Source organism: Aethalodelphis obliquidens, unplaced genomic scaffold, assembly GCF_003676395.1.
Source record: "Aethalodelphis obliquidens isolate GAN/ISIS:26980383/991018 unplaced genomic scaffold, ASM367639v1 scaffold13, whole genome shotgun sequence".
Taxonomy (NCBI): domain Eukaryota; kingdom Metazoa; phylum Chordata; class Mammalia; order Artiodactyla; family Delphinidae; genus Aethalodelphis; species Aethalodelphis obliquidens.
In genome coordinates, this window is record NW_020837957.1 from 27,604,293 (window position 1) to 27,621,219 (window position 16,927).

Here is a 16,927-nt window from a genome sequence, read left to right on the forward strand (position 1 = left end):
TAGGAGTGGAGGTGGAAGGAACAGAACAATGAACCAGACCTTGGGAGGTTTCAGATCAGTTTGGAGGCGATGGCATTAGTCTTTGTTAGAGGTGATAATGACTGGGGCTAGGGTCATAGTGGTGGAAGTAGTGAGAATCTGAGATTTATTTTGGAGGAGGACTCATCAGAGAAATACAAATTAAAATCACAATGAGATCCCATCATACGCCCACCAGAATAGCTAAAATGGAAGAAGCTGATAATACCAAATATTGACAAGGATATGGAATAACTGGAATTCTTAGACTGCTGTTGTGTATATAAGTTGGTACATTTTGGAAAACTGGTGGTGTCTATTAAAGCTGAACATATGCATAACCTATGTCCCAACAATTTTACTTCTGGGTTTATACCCAGCATAATGCATGTACGTATACACTAAAGCATTTTATAGTATTATTTGTCATAGTCAAAAACTGGAAACAACCCAAAAGTCTCAACAGGAATGGATAAATTTTGGTATAATTTTACAATAGAATACAGTATAATTTTACAGTATACAGAATAGAATACAGTAATGAAAGTGAAAGTGAACAAACAACATAGGCAAAAACATGGATAAATCTCAAAAACAATATTGGTGAAAGAAAGCTAGGCACAGTGTAATACATAGTAAATAATACTATATTTATGTAAAAGTTCAGAAACAGTCACAATTTAATGTATGGAGATAGAAGTCATCGTAGTGGTTATCTCTGTGGAGAAGGGAGGGTGTAGTGATTGGGATATTCAAAAGGTAGGCTAGCTTTAAATAATTGCAAAGCCAGGATAAGAGCCAGTTGCAGTTGCAACACTAGAATAGCACCTTCTTTCTTCTCAATGACTTTTTAAAATTTATTTATTTATCTATTTATCTGTTTATTTTGGCTGTGTTGGGTCTTAATTGCTGTGCGTGGGCTTTCTCTAGTTGTGGTAAGTGGGGGCTACTCTTCGTTGCAGTGTGGGATCTTCCTGGACCAGGGCTCGAACCCGTGTCCCCTGCATTTGCAGGCGGATTCTTAACCACTGCACCACCAGGGAAGCCCCCTCAATGACTTTTTTTTTTTTTCTCAATGACTTTTTATTGAGTTCTAGTTCATATTTGTATAAGATGAGGAGAAAAGTGAAATGATGAGATAAAATTATAAGTCATCTCCAAGTTAATTCATTTTAATGTAGTGGTTTGAAACCTGACTGCACATCAGGATGTCCAGGGAACTTAAAAAAGAAACAAAACTGATTCTCAAGCTGTATCTCCAGAGGTTTGGACCTAGGCATTGTTTTCTTGTTTCTTTGTTTTTCGGGGGGTTTTTTGATAGGTAAGAAGTGGATTTATTTAGAGAGATACACATTCCATAGACAGAGTGTGGTCCGTCTCAAAAGGCAAGCGGACCTTGGGAGATGGGCCATCTCAGAAGGGCATTGGTATTTTTTAAATGATCCGCAACACCTCACACCCATTACATTGGCTGCTGTTAAACAAACAAAGTAACAGGTGTTGTGAGGATGTGGAGAAACTGGAACCCTGTAGATGGTGGGAACGTAACACAGTGTTGCTGCTGTGGAAAACAGTATGGGATTCCTCAAAAATTAAAAATAAAATTACCAAATTACCATATGATCTAGCAGTTCCACTTCTGCACCCTGGGGATATATCTCTAAGTATTAAAAGCAGGGTCTTGAAGAGATATTTATACATCCATTTTTTTTTTTTTTACATTTATTTATTTATTTTTGCTGTGTTGGGTCTTCGTTTCTGTGCGAGGGCTTTCTCTAGTTGTGGCAAGCAGGGGCCACTCTTCATCGCGGTGCGCGGGCCTCTCACTATCGCAGCCTCTCTTATTGTGGAGCACAGGCTCCAGACGCGCAGACTCAGTAGTTGTGGCTCACGGGCCTAGTTGCTCCGCGGCATGTGGGATCCTCCCAGACCAGGGCCCGAACCCGTGTCCCCTGCATTAGCAGGCAGATTCTCAACCACTGTGCCACCAGGGAAGCCCCTACATCCATGTTTTTATAGCAGCACCATTCACAATAGCCAAGAGGTGGAAGCTACTCAAGTGTCTGTCAATGAATGAATGGGGAGACAAAATGTGTATACGTATAATGGAATATTATTAAACCTTAAAATGAAGGAAATTCTTACATATGCTACAATATGGATGAACCTTGAGGACATTGTGCTAAAATAGATAAGCCAGTCACAAAAAGACAAATACAGTATGATTCTACTTATGTGAGATTCCTGGAGTAGTCACATTCATAGAAACAGAAAATGGATTGGTGGTTGCCAGAGGCTGGGGAGATGGGAGAATGAGGAGTTGTTTAATAGGTATAGTATAGAGTTCTGGTTTTGTGCGATGAACAAGTTCAGGAGGTTAGTTGCTCAAAAATATGAATATACTTAACACTGCTGAACTGTACACTTAAAATAGTTAAGATAGTAAATTTTATGCTGTATGTAGTTAGCCACAATTTTAAATGAAGCATCCACAAGTGATTAATATGCAGCAGGAGCTGAAAACTAACACTGCTTTAATGAAAAAAAAAGGTAAATTGGCTAAATGTTAACACTGAAAAATGGACAATTTATTTAATAGTCATACTTCGCTGATACACTTGGTAGTACCTTTGCTCTTTTATCCTTAAAGTAATAATGTTGTCTAGGAATGTTAGATACCATCTTTCTGAAATACTCGTGAAGCTTTAAAGTATTTTATTTTAGGTATAGAAATATCCACTAAAGAGTAGCATATTAACACTTGTCATTTTTCTTCCTAATAATTCACTTTTAAAATAAATCACTTTATTTACATTAGCCAGAAAAATTCCTTTGCCTTTCTCCCTTCACTGATTAATAATTGTAGAATAACGATGTACTCAGATAGTTATTCTTTAACCATCTCTTTAACATTCCCTGTTATTTCATTTTTACCAGGAATTTATAGACTTTTCCTGCTGAGACCTCAATTTGTGTCTAAGAAAGACAGAAAGAAATTACTGTAAAAGATTGGAATAACTTAAATCATCCAAAATGGAAGCGTACATAATGAAACAACTTTTAGTACTTCCATAGAAAAAGGTTTGTATTTGTTTACAAATAAATTTATCATTTGGCTTTTCTTTTTTCTTCTTCTTCTTTTTTTTTTTTTTTGCTGCCCTAGTCATGATATGCTTTAAAATATGAAATCTGCTACTCTTGAAGAAAACTTTTCTGTTCCTATAAAAACCATTTTAAAGGTGCTTTGAAAATAACTCAGTTTTTTTGTTGTTTGTTTTCTGGTTTCTTTTTTTGTTTGTTTTTTAGGGCATATACCTATAGACAACATTAGAATATAAGGACTTGAAGCAGTTGAGAATGTCTCTGCCAAGTCGACAAACAGCTATTGTTAACCCTCCACCACCAGCATATATAAATACTAAGAAAAATGGGCGATTGACGAATCAACTGCAGTATCTACAAAAAGTTGTCCTGAAGGCTTTGTGGAAGCATAGTTTTTCCTGGCCTTTTCAGCAGCCTGTGGATGCTGTCAAACTAAAGTTGCCTGTGAGTGTATCTTATAATTATATTAGTTTAAAACAAGTAAAACCCTGTAAATATCCTCTGATAGAAATATTATGAAATATATTTAACTTAATAAATAAATTATTCAGCACCACTAAAGAATATCCCAATGACTATTTTTTCCTAAAACAAAAAACTCATTTTTCTGAGCATTGAAATTCTCATTTTAGCAAGTTGTGGTAAATTTTAAGTATCAACATATGCTTTCTTGTTTATAGCATATGTCCCTTGACCTTTTGGTGTAAGGTTGTCATAAGTGTTCCCTTCTCCAAGAAGTCACTCTTGACACGTCCTGACAGACTTAGGTGTTTCACATACAGAATTCAACTTTAGGTCTTATATTAAGAATTTTAGCCATCTGATAACAGAATGGTTAAGTAATTTGTAATATAACTTGTAAACTGTAGAGCTGGGATTGTACTCTGGATTTGTCAGACTCCATAAATTCTAGTTTCTTTTTCTTCATGCCCTTGTTATTTTCCAGGATGGTTCTACTCTTATATTCTTTCGTTATTCTTTCTTTATTGGCTTTTTTTTTCTTCTCTCTGAAGAAAAATGCCATGGTAATCAACTTTGTTTCTCATCGCAAAAGGTTTTGATTTCTATATTATCGCTTTTAATCAGTTGCTCTCTCTAGTTACAGGTGTATAGCTTCTTAAATTTGTGTACCAATTGTTGTAGTGAATTCATTCTTACTACTAACATTTAGAATTTCTTCTTACACCATAGGATTATTACACCATAATAAAAAACCCAATGGATTTAAATACAATCCGGAAACGCTTGGAACATAAATATTATGTGAAAGCTTTGGAATGTATAGAAGACTTCAATACAATGTTTTCAAATTGTTATTTATACAACAAGGTCTGTAGGCCTTATGCTATACTTGCTAATTCTTTTCTCTTACGTACAGAGCAAAGAGATATGTATAAACAAGTGTGCTGATTTCAAATTTCAAGTCTTGATTTGGGGTACATTCCATATTTTTAAAGACAATGTTTTTTACTTTATTTCCTAATTTTCATGTATCAATGTTTGTTCATTTTGCCATATTTTTTGCTATATTTTTGTCTGAATAGCTATAATGGCTTATTATGTTTTAAAAAATAAAATACTAATGATTGCTGGTTTCTGTGAATAAAGTGTTATCTCAAAATGTTCTGTACTACACTTCTGCCTTTTTAGTTAAAATATGAATGATAAATCTTATTATACACTAATCTTGGTTAAATTTTTATGGTATGGATCTCTAGTTATAATCTAAGAAGCCAAACAAATGACATACTTATTTTTTCTTTCAATAAATTTATTTATTTATTTATTTTTGGCTGAGTTGGGTCTTTGTTGCTGGGCGCGGGCTTTCTCTAGTTGCGGTGAGCGGGGCACGCGGGCTTCTCATTGCCGTGGCTTCTCTTGTTGGGGAGCACGGGCTCTAGAGCGCAGGCTCAGTAGTTGTGGCGCATGGGCTTAGGTTGCTCTGTGGCATGAGAGATCTTCGCAGACCAGGGTTCGAACCCGTGTCCCCTGCATTGGCAGGCGGATTCTTAACCACTGCACCATCAGGGAAGGCCAAATTACATACTTCTAAACTTCATACAAGTTAACTTAAAGATCAGACACACTGTGTTATATCTCAGTAGTAGTTTTGCATTTGTGTTAATGTGTTAGCCTGTATGATAATATATGTGGACATTTTGAACTTAATCTTCACTTTTGTCTTCATCCATAAAATTGGATTTGTGTATTCAATTTTCCTCCATATAGGATTCCTGTTTCCCTAAGTACTGCATCCTTTTCAAGCTGTTCTATGCTATCTAAAATTTTTAAAACTTATTTTCCATTTATTCAAAATCACTAGTGACACTGAAATGTAATAGAAATGTTGGTTTAGTTTCCAAGGTAATCATCAGTGCCACCTTATGTATAATAGATTTAAGACTATTAGCTACTATGATTTTTTTTAAAAATCAGAGCTAATGGTATTCTGTAAGTACCATTGGCAAATTCATTTTAATTTAATAATTGTAAAGAGTCCTCTTACATTTAATATTTTAAAACAAAATTCAGTAATTTTCCTGAACTACCTAACTTAGAAATAGGTGTCTGCTTTAGGCCTTGCTTTGTAATTTAGTTTTTTCTCAGTAGTCAAGTAAAGCAAGATGAAGACTTCTAAGCAGATAGTTAAGATTTAAAAACTTAGCTCTACAGTGTCACTTTATTGCTTAGTTAATTGAAAATTGAATCACATCAAGTCAAACCATGAGGTACTTTTCACAGCCATGAACAAGTTTTACTTTATCCTATTTGTAAGGTAGAAATTCTAATTTCTAATACCTTTTTGTATTAGTAGGATTGGTTGGATTTTAACCCTTAGTGCTCAGAATGGCATCCTCAGTCCTTTTTAGAAGTTATAGGGGTAGGATGTTAGAATTTTAAATGCGAGCTGCTATACTTAATTTAGAAGTGATAAATACTGTTTAGTAAATATTGTCTAAGAGTACTATGGCACTGCCTTCACTAAGGCAGCCTGAATTATAGAAATTTGATACAGTGACCATACTGTGTAAACTTATGTTACATTTTATATATTTTCTAGCCTGGAGATGACATCGTTCTTATGGCACAAGCTCTAGAAAAGCTGTTCAGACAGAAATTATCTCAGATGCCACAAGAAGAGCAAGTTGTGGGTGGTAAGGAAAGAATAAAGAAAGGTAAGCAAGAAAAGGTTTATGTTCTCTTTCTTTCTCTTTTCCATATATATTTGAATGTGTGTATAAGTATAATGACTATAATTAAATAATAAATCCCTGGGAATTCCCTGGCAGTCCAGTGGTTAAGACTTGGCACTCTCACTGCCAAGGGCCCGGGTTCGATCTCTGGTCGGGGAACTAATCCTGCAAGCCATGCGGCATGGCCAAAAAAATTAATAAATAAAAATAAATAAATAAATAATAAATACCTGAAAGGAGGTAGACATCTAGAAGTCCTTTTACATCTAAAACGTCCCTTTAAACAATCTGCTAAACCTTGAGCACAAGGATGCCTATCATACAAGATTGGGAGGACTGTATAGATTATGGCCTTGGAGCAAAGTTTCCTATAGAATAGTGCCATTCACTTAGTAGGCACCAAGTAATTCACAGTTACTATTACTATTTTAGTAGATCATGTATCTGTGCTATACTAATTAAGAGGGCCAAAATTGCCAGCATTTCTCTGTGTCAGAAGATCCCATAGCTAAGAATGAAGTGTTGCTGGTGGGTCTGAAGATTCTCTTTTCCTAGATCTTAACTCAGAACTTTAGGGGGAGATGTTTTACAGCTAATAATCCTAATATTTAAATATGAAGTTATAAAATTAATCTTAAGTATTCAGATGGGTTTATTGTAGAGGTTAATCAAGATTGTCATAGGTCAAATGTTGGTTTATCTTTGGGTCACTGAAGCTGTAAATCTTGGTTAAGTTACTTAATCATTCCATGTTAGTTTCCTCATCTATAATATCTGGAAAATATTTAGCTTTCATGGTTGTAAATTTTTGTAAAGTATATGTTAAGTGGCTGGGACATATGAGACTTGTACCAATTCAGGTGATGGTTGAGGTTGTTTTATTGATAGTATGATGTACTTTTTTGCTGGTTGTTAATAGATCTTTAGGATGGGTCATGACTTATAGCTTGCTTTCCATCCATCCTGTGAGATACTCACTGTTTAATAAAGTTTTTATTTTGTTATTTTTGGAGAAGATTGATCGTAAGTCTGACCATATAAGCATAGGTTTCCACAAGAGGTTTAAAATAAGCCCTTGTGAGGCAAAAAACATAGATCAGTATGTTACTTAAATTGTTAAAACAAGGTGATAATTATTGCTGACTTAAAATATTATCTCTAGCAAGGTGAAAATTACTTACCTTTAGAATGTTTTCCTTTAAAACAACACTTTAACAGTTTCTTGATGGTTAAGTTGTAGCTACTTATTTCAGGTGCTCAGGTTATTGCTAAAAGCATAGGTTTCCCTTAGACAAAAGTTCTTTGACTTTGTTTTTCTGTCAGTACCTACTTGGATGTTTGTCCCTGTAAGGCACGTACTTTGGGACTACAAAAAAGTATAACCACCCTAACTCTCAGTTTAAATTTAAGTTAGAAATAAAACTTTTTAAAATAATAAGGCAGTGCATTACAATAAGTGTCAGGTGAAATTACACGTGGTGTGTGCTATGGTTCAAGAGTGAGAAATTGACTTGCACTGGAAAAGCTGGGAAGGGCTTTAGAGGTGATAGAACTTGAGTTTGGCCTTGACAGATAGGTAGGATTGGGCTTTGGTGTGAAGGTCTAGGTTTCCAAGTAACTTTTAGTAGGAGCTTTCTACTGCCTAAGTCATGTCATTTTTCATGCACAGTGGTAGGGAAACTGCCATGTGACAGTAGCTAGTCTAAATAATGTGGTTACATGTTGATACTTTATGGCAAAGAAAAAAATTTTTTTAAGTAGTACATTGAATTGGTGTTGATTTACTGATTGAACAAATATTTGGGTACCTCTTATGTACCAGAACACTGTTTTGTATTCTTGGGATATATCAATGAACAAAACAAAAACTTTTGCCATCTCGGAGTTTACATTCTAGTAGTGAAAGAGAGACATACATGATAGGTTCAAAGTAGGCCTCATTGAGAAGTTAAGATTTGAACAAAGAACATTCCAGGCAGAGGGCTCAGCTAGGGCAAAGGCCTTTTCCCTTCCATCACTTTGGGCCATTGCCTTCATTTATGACCTGGATCTTGCTTCCCTCCTTACCTTCTTAAGGATTTTATTCCTTTGGTTATCCCCTTTGTTTCATGCGTCATTAATCTTTCATTCTCTATCAGGTTAGTTTTATTATACTATAAACATGCTCTAGTATCTCATCTTTAAAACTCATCTTTTCCCTACATCCTTCCAGCCACTGTCCTGTTTTTTGCTTTCCTCTTACGTACTCATGAACTCACTTCAGTATAGGTTCTAGCCTTACTACATCACTAGAAAGGTTCTTGTCAGTAGTCTTTATGTTGCTAAATTTAAGTAATATTTTTCTGTTCTCATTTTACTTGATCCCTATCAGTTGCTTTAGAAGGCTGCTGTCTCTTGAAATGCCTTTATTTCTTGGTGCACACTAGTTGTGAGGGTTTACTTCCCATTCTATAGTCTTCTTGGCCTTATCATCCTCTTCTACTCAATCTCTAAATATTGAGGTATTTTTCAGGACTTGATATTAGATATTTTCATAAAATCCATCTGTGTTCTATTAACTCCCAGATTTATAGAATTTGGAGAGTCAGGGATACTATATGTTGTATGTCAAATATGATAATGACATGGAAAAAATAAGAGAACTAAAGAGTAGTGGAATAGAGAGGGTTGCTTTATATAGGGTGGCTTGAGAAGGTGACATTTGAGTAAAGCCTGAAGGGAGTGTTGAAGTGAGCCATGAGGCTGTCTCCTGCCGGGCAGAGCAAATAGTCTGCTTATGGTTACCAAACTTGAGGACAGCAGGCCAGTAGTCTGGAGTGAAATAAGTGAGGGGAAGGGTGATAGAAAGTGAGGTTGGAAGGAGCGCAGAGGTAGGGGGAAAAAGTAGAGAGGTCACATGTTTCCTTACAAGCCATTGTGAGGACTTTGGCTTTTACTTGGAGAGAAGATTAGAAACCACTGGACATTGAGCAGGAGTGTCATGATCTTATTTGAATTTTAAAAGATCCCTTTGCTTGCTGTTTTGAGAACAGACTATAGGATGTAAAAAGCAGAAGCGGGGGGCTTCCCTGGTGGCGCAGTGATTGAGAGTCTGCCTGCCGATGCAGGGGACACGGGTTCGTGCCCCGGTCCAGGAAGATCCCACATGCCGTGGAGTGGCTGGGCCCGTGAACCATGGCCGCTGAGCCTGCGCATCCGGAGCCTGTGCTCCGCAACGGGAGAGACCACAACAGTGAGAGGCCTGTGTACTGCAAAAAAAAAAAAAAAAAAAAAAAAGCAGAAGGAAAGAAGGCCTTGTAGGATGCTACTGCAATAATTCAGGGTTATTACCACCTATAATAATAGTTGGATTCTGGATAAGAAGATAGAGCAAAAAAGTTTGCTAATGGATTGGAAATTGGGTTTGAGAGAGAGTGGAGTCACAGATGACTCCAAAGTTTTTGGCCTGGGCAATTAGAAGAATAGAGTTGCCTAGATGGAAGGATGGGCTTTTGAAATAGTCATCCCTCAGAATCCACAGGGACTGGCTCCAGGACCCATCCGTGGATACCAAAATCTTCGGATGCTCAAGTTCTTTATATAAAATGGCATAGTACAGTGGTCCCCCGTATCCGTGGGTTGCCTCTGAGTGTTGTATCCAAGGTTGGTTGAATCCGCAGATGTGGAACCTATGGATACTGAGTGCTGACTGTAATAGATTTCAAGGTGATGTGATCCAAATGTCTCCAGTCCTAGCACTGTCTGGGAACGTATAGGGCAAAAGAACATGCACAAATGTTCCTTTGATAAGAGAATTATGTTCACATCTGTTGTTCTGTGTTAGCCAGTGATGGACTATCTGAAACAAATGTCCTAGGATATTTATGCAGAGCATTCTGAAGACCTCACGTAGTACCACATAGTTATCACCAGGGCGTCTGAAATTTTTGCTCGGGTTTACAGCAACCTGAAGCTAAAATCACAGAGCTCTGTTAGTCTGAGTTTAAGCCAGGCACCTTTTTGAATAAAATTGATAAACCTACCATTAATATAACAGGTTTTGAAGTCTCCAGTATTATATCTAAATCAGTCTAACTGTCAGCAAGTATGTGTGGGAGGGTTTCAAAGGGGAATGGGAGTGTAAACTGTGTTTATATTTTTAAAAGCTGAACTAAATGTATTAAAATAGAATGCTAAAAGAAAAATAGTTTTATGTTTTACTCAGATACTGACTCTGGTTCACACTTTACTAGATACTCAACAGAATGCAGCAGTTTCTGTTAAAGAAAAACAATCCCTCAAAGCACTGGAAAAAATAATTAAGCAGCAAGCAATTCCCTCTGTATTTCCCGAAGCATCTATTTCTCCTTCAAACATGGCACAAAGTGCTCCACTGAACTCTGCCTCACAAACAGGCACCCAAGTAAGTTTACTGTAGCATTAAAATGTTTCAGTGTAAGTTTGATGTGATGTCTGTACCTTTTTTTTTAAACATCTTTATTGGAGTATAATTGCTTTACAATGGTGTGTTAGTTTATACCTTTTTATAAGTTGATAAGAAAATTGATCTTCAGCATACAGCAGTCAGTCTTTTTGTCTGTGTACATTTTGTGAACAGAGACCTGGGAGGCAAACCAAATTTTAGAGATTCCTTAGGTAGAATTTGAACTGATTTAGTATCTTTGTAGTATTAATATCAGTTGTCTAACTACTTTTTTTTTCTTTTTTGGGTGATATAACTTTTATTGGCTCACAACTTGGTGGGTTGATAATTTTCTTTTTTAAAATTGTATACCCTAGCTGGTTTCAGGTATTCAGAAACTTTTTGATATAACCATGACTTTTTCCCCCCATCTTTCATTGGTCTCAAAGGTTTGTACCAGACAGTTCTTTGGGATGTGGGAAGGAAATATCTGAACTATTTATTTTACCTATGAAAGAAAAATTAGCCTTTACTAATACACGGAAGAATTGGTGCTAAATATCATTTCCTTTTTTTAACTGATAAGGGTAATGATCAAAGTGTGAAAACTGTTGCTCTGAATGTCACCTTATATATAGTTTTCTTTTTGTTTTTAAATTGTTTTGTTTTAGGTTACAAAGGGTATGAAGAGGAAAGCAGATACAATTCCTACAGCTTCAGTAGTTAAAGCAAGTGGTGAATCTTCCCCAACACTTACAGAAAAAAAATCAGGGAAAATGCCACCTATAAAAGAAAATGTGTTGACGAATGTTTTGACGGATTCTCAGCAACAATATAAAGTTGTAAAGAATGTTCAAGTAACCGAACAATTAAGGCACTGTAATGAGATTCTTAAAGAAATGCTTGCAAAGAAACACTTGTCATATGCATGGCCCTTTTATAATCCTGTTGACATTAATGCTTTGGGACTGCATAACTACAATGATATTGTGAAAAATCCAATGGATCTTGGAACCATCAAGGTAAATGTTGTGTTAATAGGAGGAACTTCTTTTCTTGATTATAAAAGTAATCTTGTCATCATAAATTTAAAATTCAGAAAAGGATAAAAGAAAAAATCACTAGTAGTCATACCACCTGAAGTAAATCATGGGAACTTTTTTTTTTTTTTTTTGCGGTACGCGGGCCTCTCACTGCCGTGGCCTCTCCCGCTGCGGAGCACAGGCTCCGGACGCGCAGGCTCAGCGGCCATGGCTCACGGGCCCAGCCACTCCACGGCATGTGGGATCTTCCCGGACCGGGGCACGAACCCGCGTCCCCTGCATCGGCAGGCGGACTCCCAACCACTGCGCCACCAGGGAAGCCCCATGGGAACATTTTAAAGTGTTATGTTTTTATTTTCTTCAGTTCAAACACATTCATGGTTATTTACCACAATGTTTGAGTTACAGTATGTAATACAACTCTACCCTGAATTTTTACTTTGTAGATATTTTCTTGTTATATATTAAAAGTATTTTTAATTTGCATAATTATAACACAAAAAAGGTTTTTTTGGCAAGGCATTTATGTGGTTTCTAATCCTCTGTGCATTTTTTGGTCTTCTGCCAGATTGGTAAGTTTTCTTTATTGCTGATTTGGAAGCTTTAAATTATTGGAAAAATTTAATTATGTGTATTCATTTTAAGGGAAACTACTAAAAGAGTAGAACTGTAGCATTTTCAAAATGATGCATTATCTCAGTGTTCCTCCTGAATGACTACTCATTGTACTCCCTGTTCTTTATTATTGTCTAGAAGTTTGGTTCTTTTAAACACAGTTTTGTTTTATTATTTCATCATCAACATTGTTTATTAACATGTTACTAATTTTAGTGCTTATCCTCATTTCTTGCTTCTTACTCTTTCCCCTCTTAGTGTTTCTTTTTGCTGAAGTGCCAACTTCAGTGGTTCTTCCATGAGCATTTATAGGTAGTAAACTCTTAATAGCCTTATCTCTGAAAGTATCTGTATTTTGTCTTTATTCTTGAATGGTTCTTTAACTGACTATAGAATTCTAGAACGACCAGTTATTTTCCCTCAGCACTAGGACAATATCCTTTGGCATTTATTGTTGCTGCTAGGAAGTCTGCTGTCAGTCTACTTGTCATCCCTTTGTAGGCAGTCTGTCTTTCCTCTCGCTGGTTGTGCATTTAATTTTATTCATCTTGATTGGAAATTATCGCTTTCAATCTGAAGTTCATGTTTTAAGTTCTAAAAAAATTTTAAGCATTATCGCTTCAAAATATGCTTTTCTACTTTCCCCTAATACTTACATGAGAAGTCATGAAACAATACCTGAAATAGGTAAACCTGAGCTGAGTCTTAAAGGATAAGTAAGACTTAGTAAGTTATAGCATCGGTCCCCAACCTTTTTGGCACCAGGGACCGGTTTCGTGGAAGACAATTTTTCCATGGACGGGTCGGTGGGGGGATGGTTCAGGTGATAATGCAAGCGACGAGGAGGAGCAGATGAAGCTTCGCTTGCTCACCCGCCATTCACCTCCTGCTGTGTGGCCCTATTCCTAGCAGGACTGGGGGTTGGGGACCCCTGAGTTATAGGACATTCCGGGCAGGGGGAGCAACTTGGAAGGCCCTCAGATCATAAAAGCATCCAGAATACAATATTTAAGCCAACATGAGACACAATATGAAGCAGTGAGTAGGGGAAAATGAGACTGGATGGAAACGGGGGCTTGAACATGAAAGACCCTCATTGTAGAGGCCTAGAGCTGGCATTAAACATGAGGATTATGTCCTCATATTTGATTCCTACAGTAACTTCTATAGCAGCAATGTGGAGACTGGGTTATTCAGGAGGCTATCATAGAATTCCAGGGATAAGAAGATAGTGACTTTATTTAATTTAGTTCTCCGAAATCATTCCCAGTTGCCAGTGATCTGAGTGGTAGAAAATTATGTTTCTTGTTTTAGTTTTGTGTTTCTTTAATTACAAATGATGTCTGGCATGCTGTATTTGTTTATTGGCCTTTTGTATTTATTCATGGATTGTCTGTTAATATACACTTGTTTTGCCCAGCAGTCTATAGGATTTTCTTGACTGCTCATTTTTCTTTTTATAGTGGCTGCCTAACTGGCTACTCTGTATCCTCACTTCTATCCACTTTATATGCAGCTACCTAAAAATGTAACCCATCCTGATATTTCTCTTCTGTTCAATTTTTAATGTCTTTTCATTCCCAGGAGAATTTTAATACAGTATAAACCTTTCATTTAGATGTTCAAGGCTCATTTAAGGAGTTTATTTATTCATTGTTTTCCCACAATCAAACTGGTCTATCCAAGATTATCTGGAAACACTGTTTTTTTCCTGCTTTTGTGGTTTTGTTCCTGTTCTCTTCTTTACTTGAAACACCCTCCTTTGTCTCTACTTGTCAAAATTTACTGGATTTTTTCAAAGTCTAAAAATACAAAACAAGCGTAGCAGAATTTTAATGTTTGTCAAATCTGGATGGTGGGTATCTAGTTTTGGTATTATCTATTATTCCTCTGTATGTTTGAATTATTTCATAATATAAACACTTAACATAGGTGCTCAAACAATTATTGAACTATATTGTTGATGAATCCTGTAATTTTTCCTTAATTTAGGCAAAAATGGATAACCAAGAATATAAACATGCGTATGAATTTGCTGCAGATGTTAGATTAATGTTCATGAATTGCTACCAATACAGTCCTCCAGATCATGAAGTAGTTACAATGGCAAGAATGCTTCAGGTGAGTTTTTACTTGTGCTCTGAAAGTGAGTTTCCTCTGAACATAGTTTAAAAATTTTAGAACCATAACTCAAGAGATAAAGAATATACCCCCCACCCCCACCAAGTAGTAAAGCATAATTTAGACTCTTAAAATTGTGGGGGTTGTTTGTTTTCTGAGGCATAGCATCCATTCGTAGTAAATCTGTTAATGAAGCTGCCCTACATATAGAAGGTACTGGGGAAGTAGTAGTGAAGAGAGGACAGTAGGTATCTGAGAGAGGGTTGACTGCAGTCAGTGTCCCACTGAAGGGAAGGCTCAAGGACTTCTGAGGCTAAGCCATTGGCAGGTAGTAGAATGATGCACCAGCCACAGGGCAGATCTTAAAAGGACTTCCCCTATATAATCTGAGAGGTCTGTCTTACCTGGAAAAATGGAGAAAAGTTGCTAAGGTTGGTAGGCAGGGAAGCATGAGTCTTATTATATTTCTGGTAAATCTTTTTGTCCTCCAGTTTTATAGGGATATAATTGACATTGTATTAGTTTAAGGTATACATTATGATATATGTATATATTGTGAAATGAGTACCACAAGGAAAAATAGAATTCTCATCAAAATATGACACTGAAGGGCTTCCCTGGTGGCGCAGTGGTTGAGAGTCTGCCTGCCGATGCAGGGGACACGGGTTCGTGCCCCGGTCCAGGAAGATCCCACATGCCACAGAGCGGCTGGGCCCGTGAGCCATGGCCACTGAGCCTGTGCGTCTGGAGCCTGTGCTCCACAATGGGAGAGGCCACAACAGTGAGAGGTCCGCGTACCGCAAAAAAAAAAAAAAAAAAAAGACACTGAGGGAATTCCCTGGCAGTCCAGTGGTTAGGACTCTGTGCTTTCACTGCCGAGGGGCCGAGTTCAGTCCTGGTCGGGTAACTGGGATCTGGCAAGCTGTGAGGTACAGACAGAAAAAAAAAAATGACACTGTAATGTACCTTTTCTTAAAAGGTGTTATTGCTGCATTAAATCAGAAACGCAGAAGACCTTAACAGTCTGATTTTCCATTATAGGATGTTTTCGAAATGCATTTTGCAAAGATCCCAGATGAACCTGTTGAGAGTATGCCTGTATGTTACATCAAAACAGATACCACAGAAACCCTTGGTAGAGAAAGGAGTAGTGAAGCTTCCTCTGCAGGTGACTCTTCTAGTGATTCTGAAGATGAACAAGCTCAGAGTCTTGAAAAGCTTCAGGAGCAGGTAGTTGTTTATATTGATACAAAGTTTTTATATTCTTTCTATGAGCTGCTGCTGCTGCTGATCTATTATAAAATCCTATTTGTAGATTAAAAGCTGTTATATTTAGATCACGTATTAACTGTGACTTTATTTACTTCTTGGCACATTTTTAATGTTTAATAGTCTTTTCCCACTCAAAAATATATACATCTTAAAATTCTGTTATTTATATTCCTAATCACAATTCCTAATCACAATAAATGCCTAATCACAATTCTCATTGAAACAATTTATATGACATAACCTGGATAGTTTATGGATGAGATCTTTATTTAACATTTGTTATCTTTTGTGATAAAATGTTAACCTGCTTTGAGCTCAATCCTGAAAAATCAATGATTTAAGACTTAAGACTGCCTGGAAAAATTAATGATTCTTGTTCTGTTTTTATATGAATATTTAAGTTTATGGGTTGAGTACATGGTAGTCTTTGAAATTTAACATACGCCTTTCAAAATAATGAATTTGTGAAATGAAATATCAACCTGAAGGAAATGAATTTCACAAAGGATAATGTTGACTTTTGAGTGCCTTCATTTTTTTCTACTGTCTTTAATTATTTAGAGCCATGAATGTTTAAAGAATTTTTCCTTTATCAGCTTAAAGCTGTTCATCAACAGCTACCGGTTCTGTCCCAAGTACCTTTCAATAAGCGAAAGAGAAAGAATGAGAAGTCTAAAAGGGAAAAGAAAAAAGAAAAGATTGATAATAGAGGTGAAAATCCAAGGAAAAAGTTTAAGCAAATAAAATTAAAGGAAAAGTCCAAGTGCAAGTAAGTATCTTTAATGATGCCTTATTAAAATAACATTATCTAAAATACATTTGATTAAATTTAACTTTTGTTACAGTCAGCCAAAGAAGGGGAAACAACAGGTCTTCGCTGCGAAATCTGAAGATAAAGATAATGCTAAACCTATGAACTATGATGAGAAAAGACAGTTAAGCTTGGATATAAACAAACTCCCTGGAGATAAACTTGGGCATGTCGTTCATATAATACTGTGCAGAGAGCCTTCACTGAGAAATTCCAGCCCTAATGAGATAGATATAGACTTTGAAACACTGACAGCATCAACACTGAGAGAACTGGAAAAATATGTTGCTGCATGTCTGAGAAAAAGACCAGTAAAACCTCATGGTATGTATTTCTTTATATTAGTAGA

General features: G+C 36.5%; 1 protein-coding gene across 1 annotated transcript in view; it reads left to right on the top strand.

Annotated features, from left to right (window-relative positions):
• Positions 1-3,369: 3,369 nt before the first annotated feature.
• BRDT (bromodomain testis associated) overlaps positions 3,370-16,927 on the top strand; it is a 48,469-nt gene continuing 34,911 nt past the window's right edge. Inside the window, exons 1-9 of the mRNA XM_027113940.1 lie at positions 3,370-3,564; positions 4,312-4,449; positions 6,182-6,296; positions 10,547-10,716; positions 11,388-11,738; positions 14,367-14,495; positions 15,537-15,725; positions 16,364-16,536; positions 16,613-16,902. Of these exons, the coding sequence (XP_026969741.1) occupies positions 3,376-3,564; positions 4,312-4,449; positions 6,182-6,296; positions 10,547-10,716; positions 11,388-11,738; positions 14,367-14,495; positions 15,537-15,725; positions 16,364-16,536; positions 16,613-16,902 (1,744 nt within the window). The 5' untranslated portion in view covers positions 3,370-3,375. The remainder of the gene's footprint in view (positions 3,565-4,311; positions 4,450-6,181; positions 6,297-10,546; positions 10,717-11,387; positions 11,739-14,366; positions 14,496-15,536; positions 15,726-16,363; positions 16,537-16,612; positions 16,903-16,927) is intronic.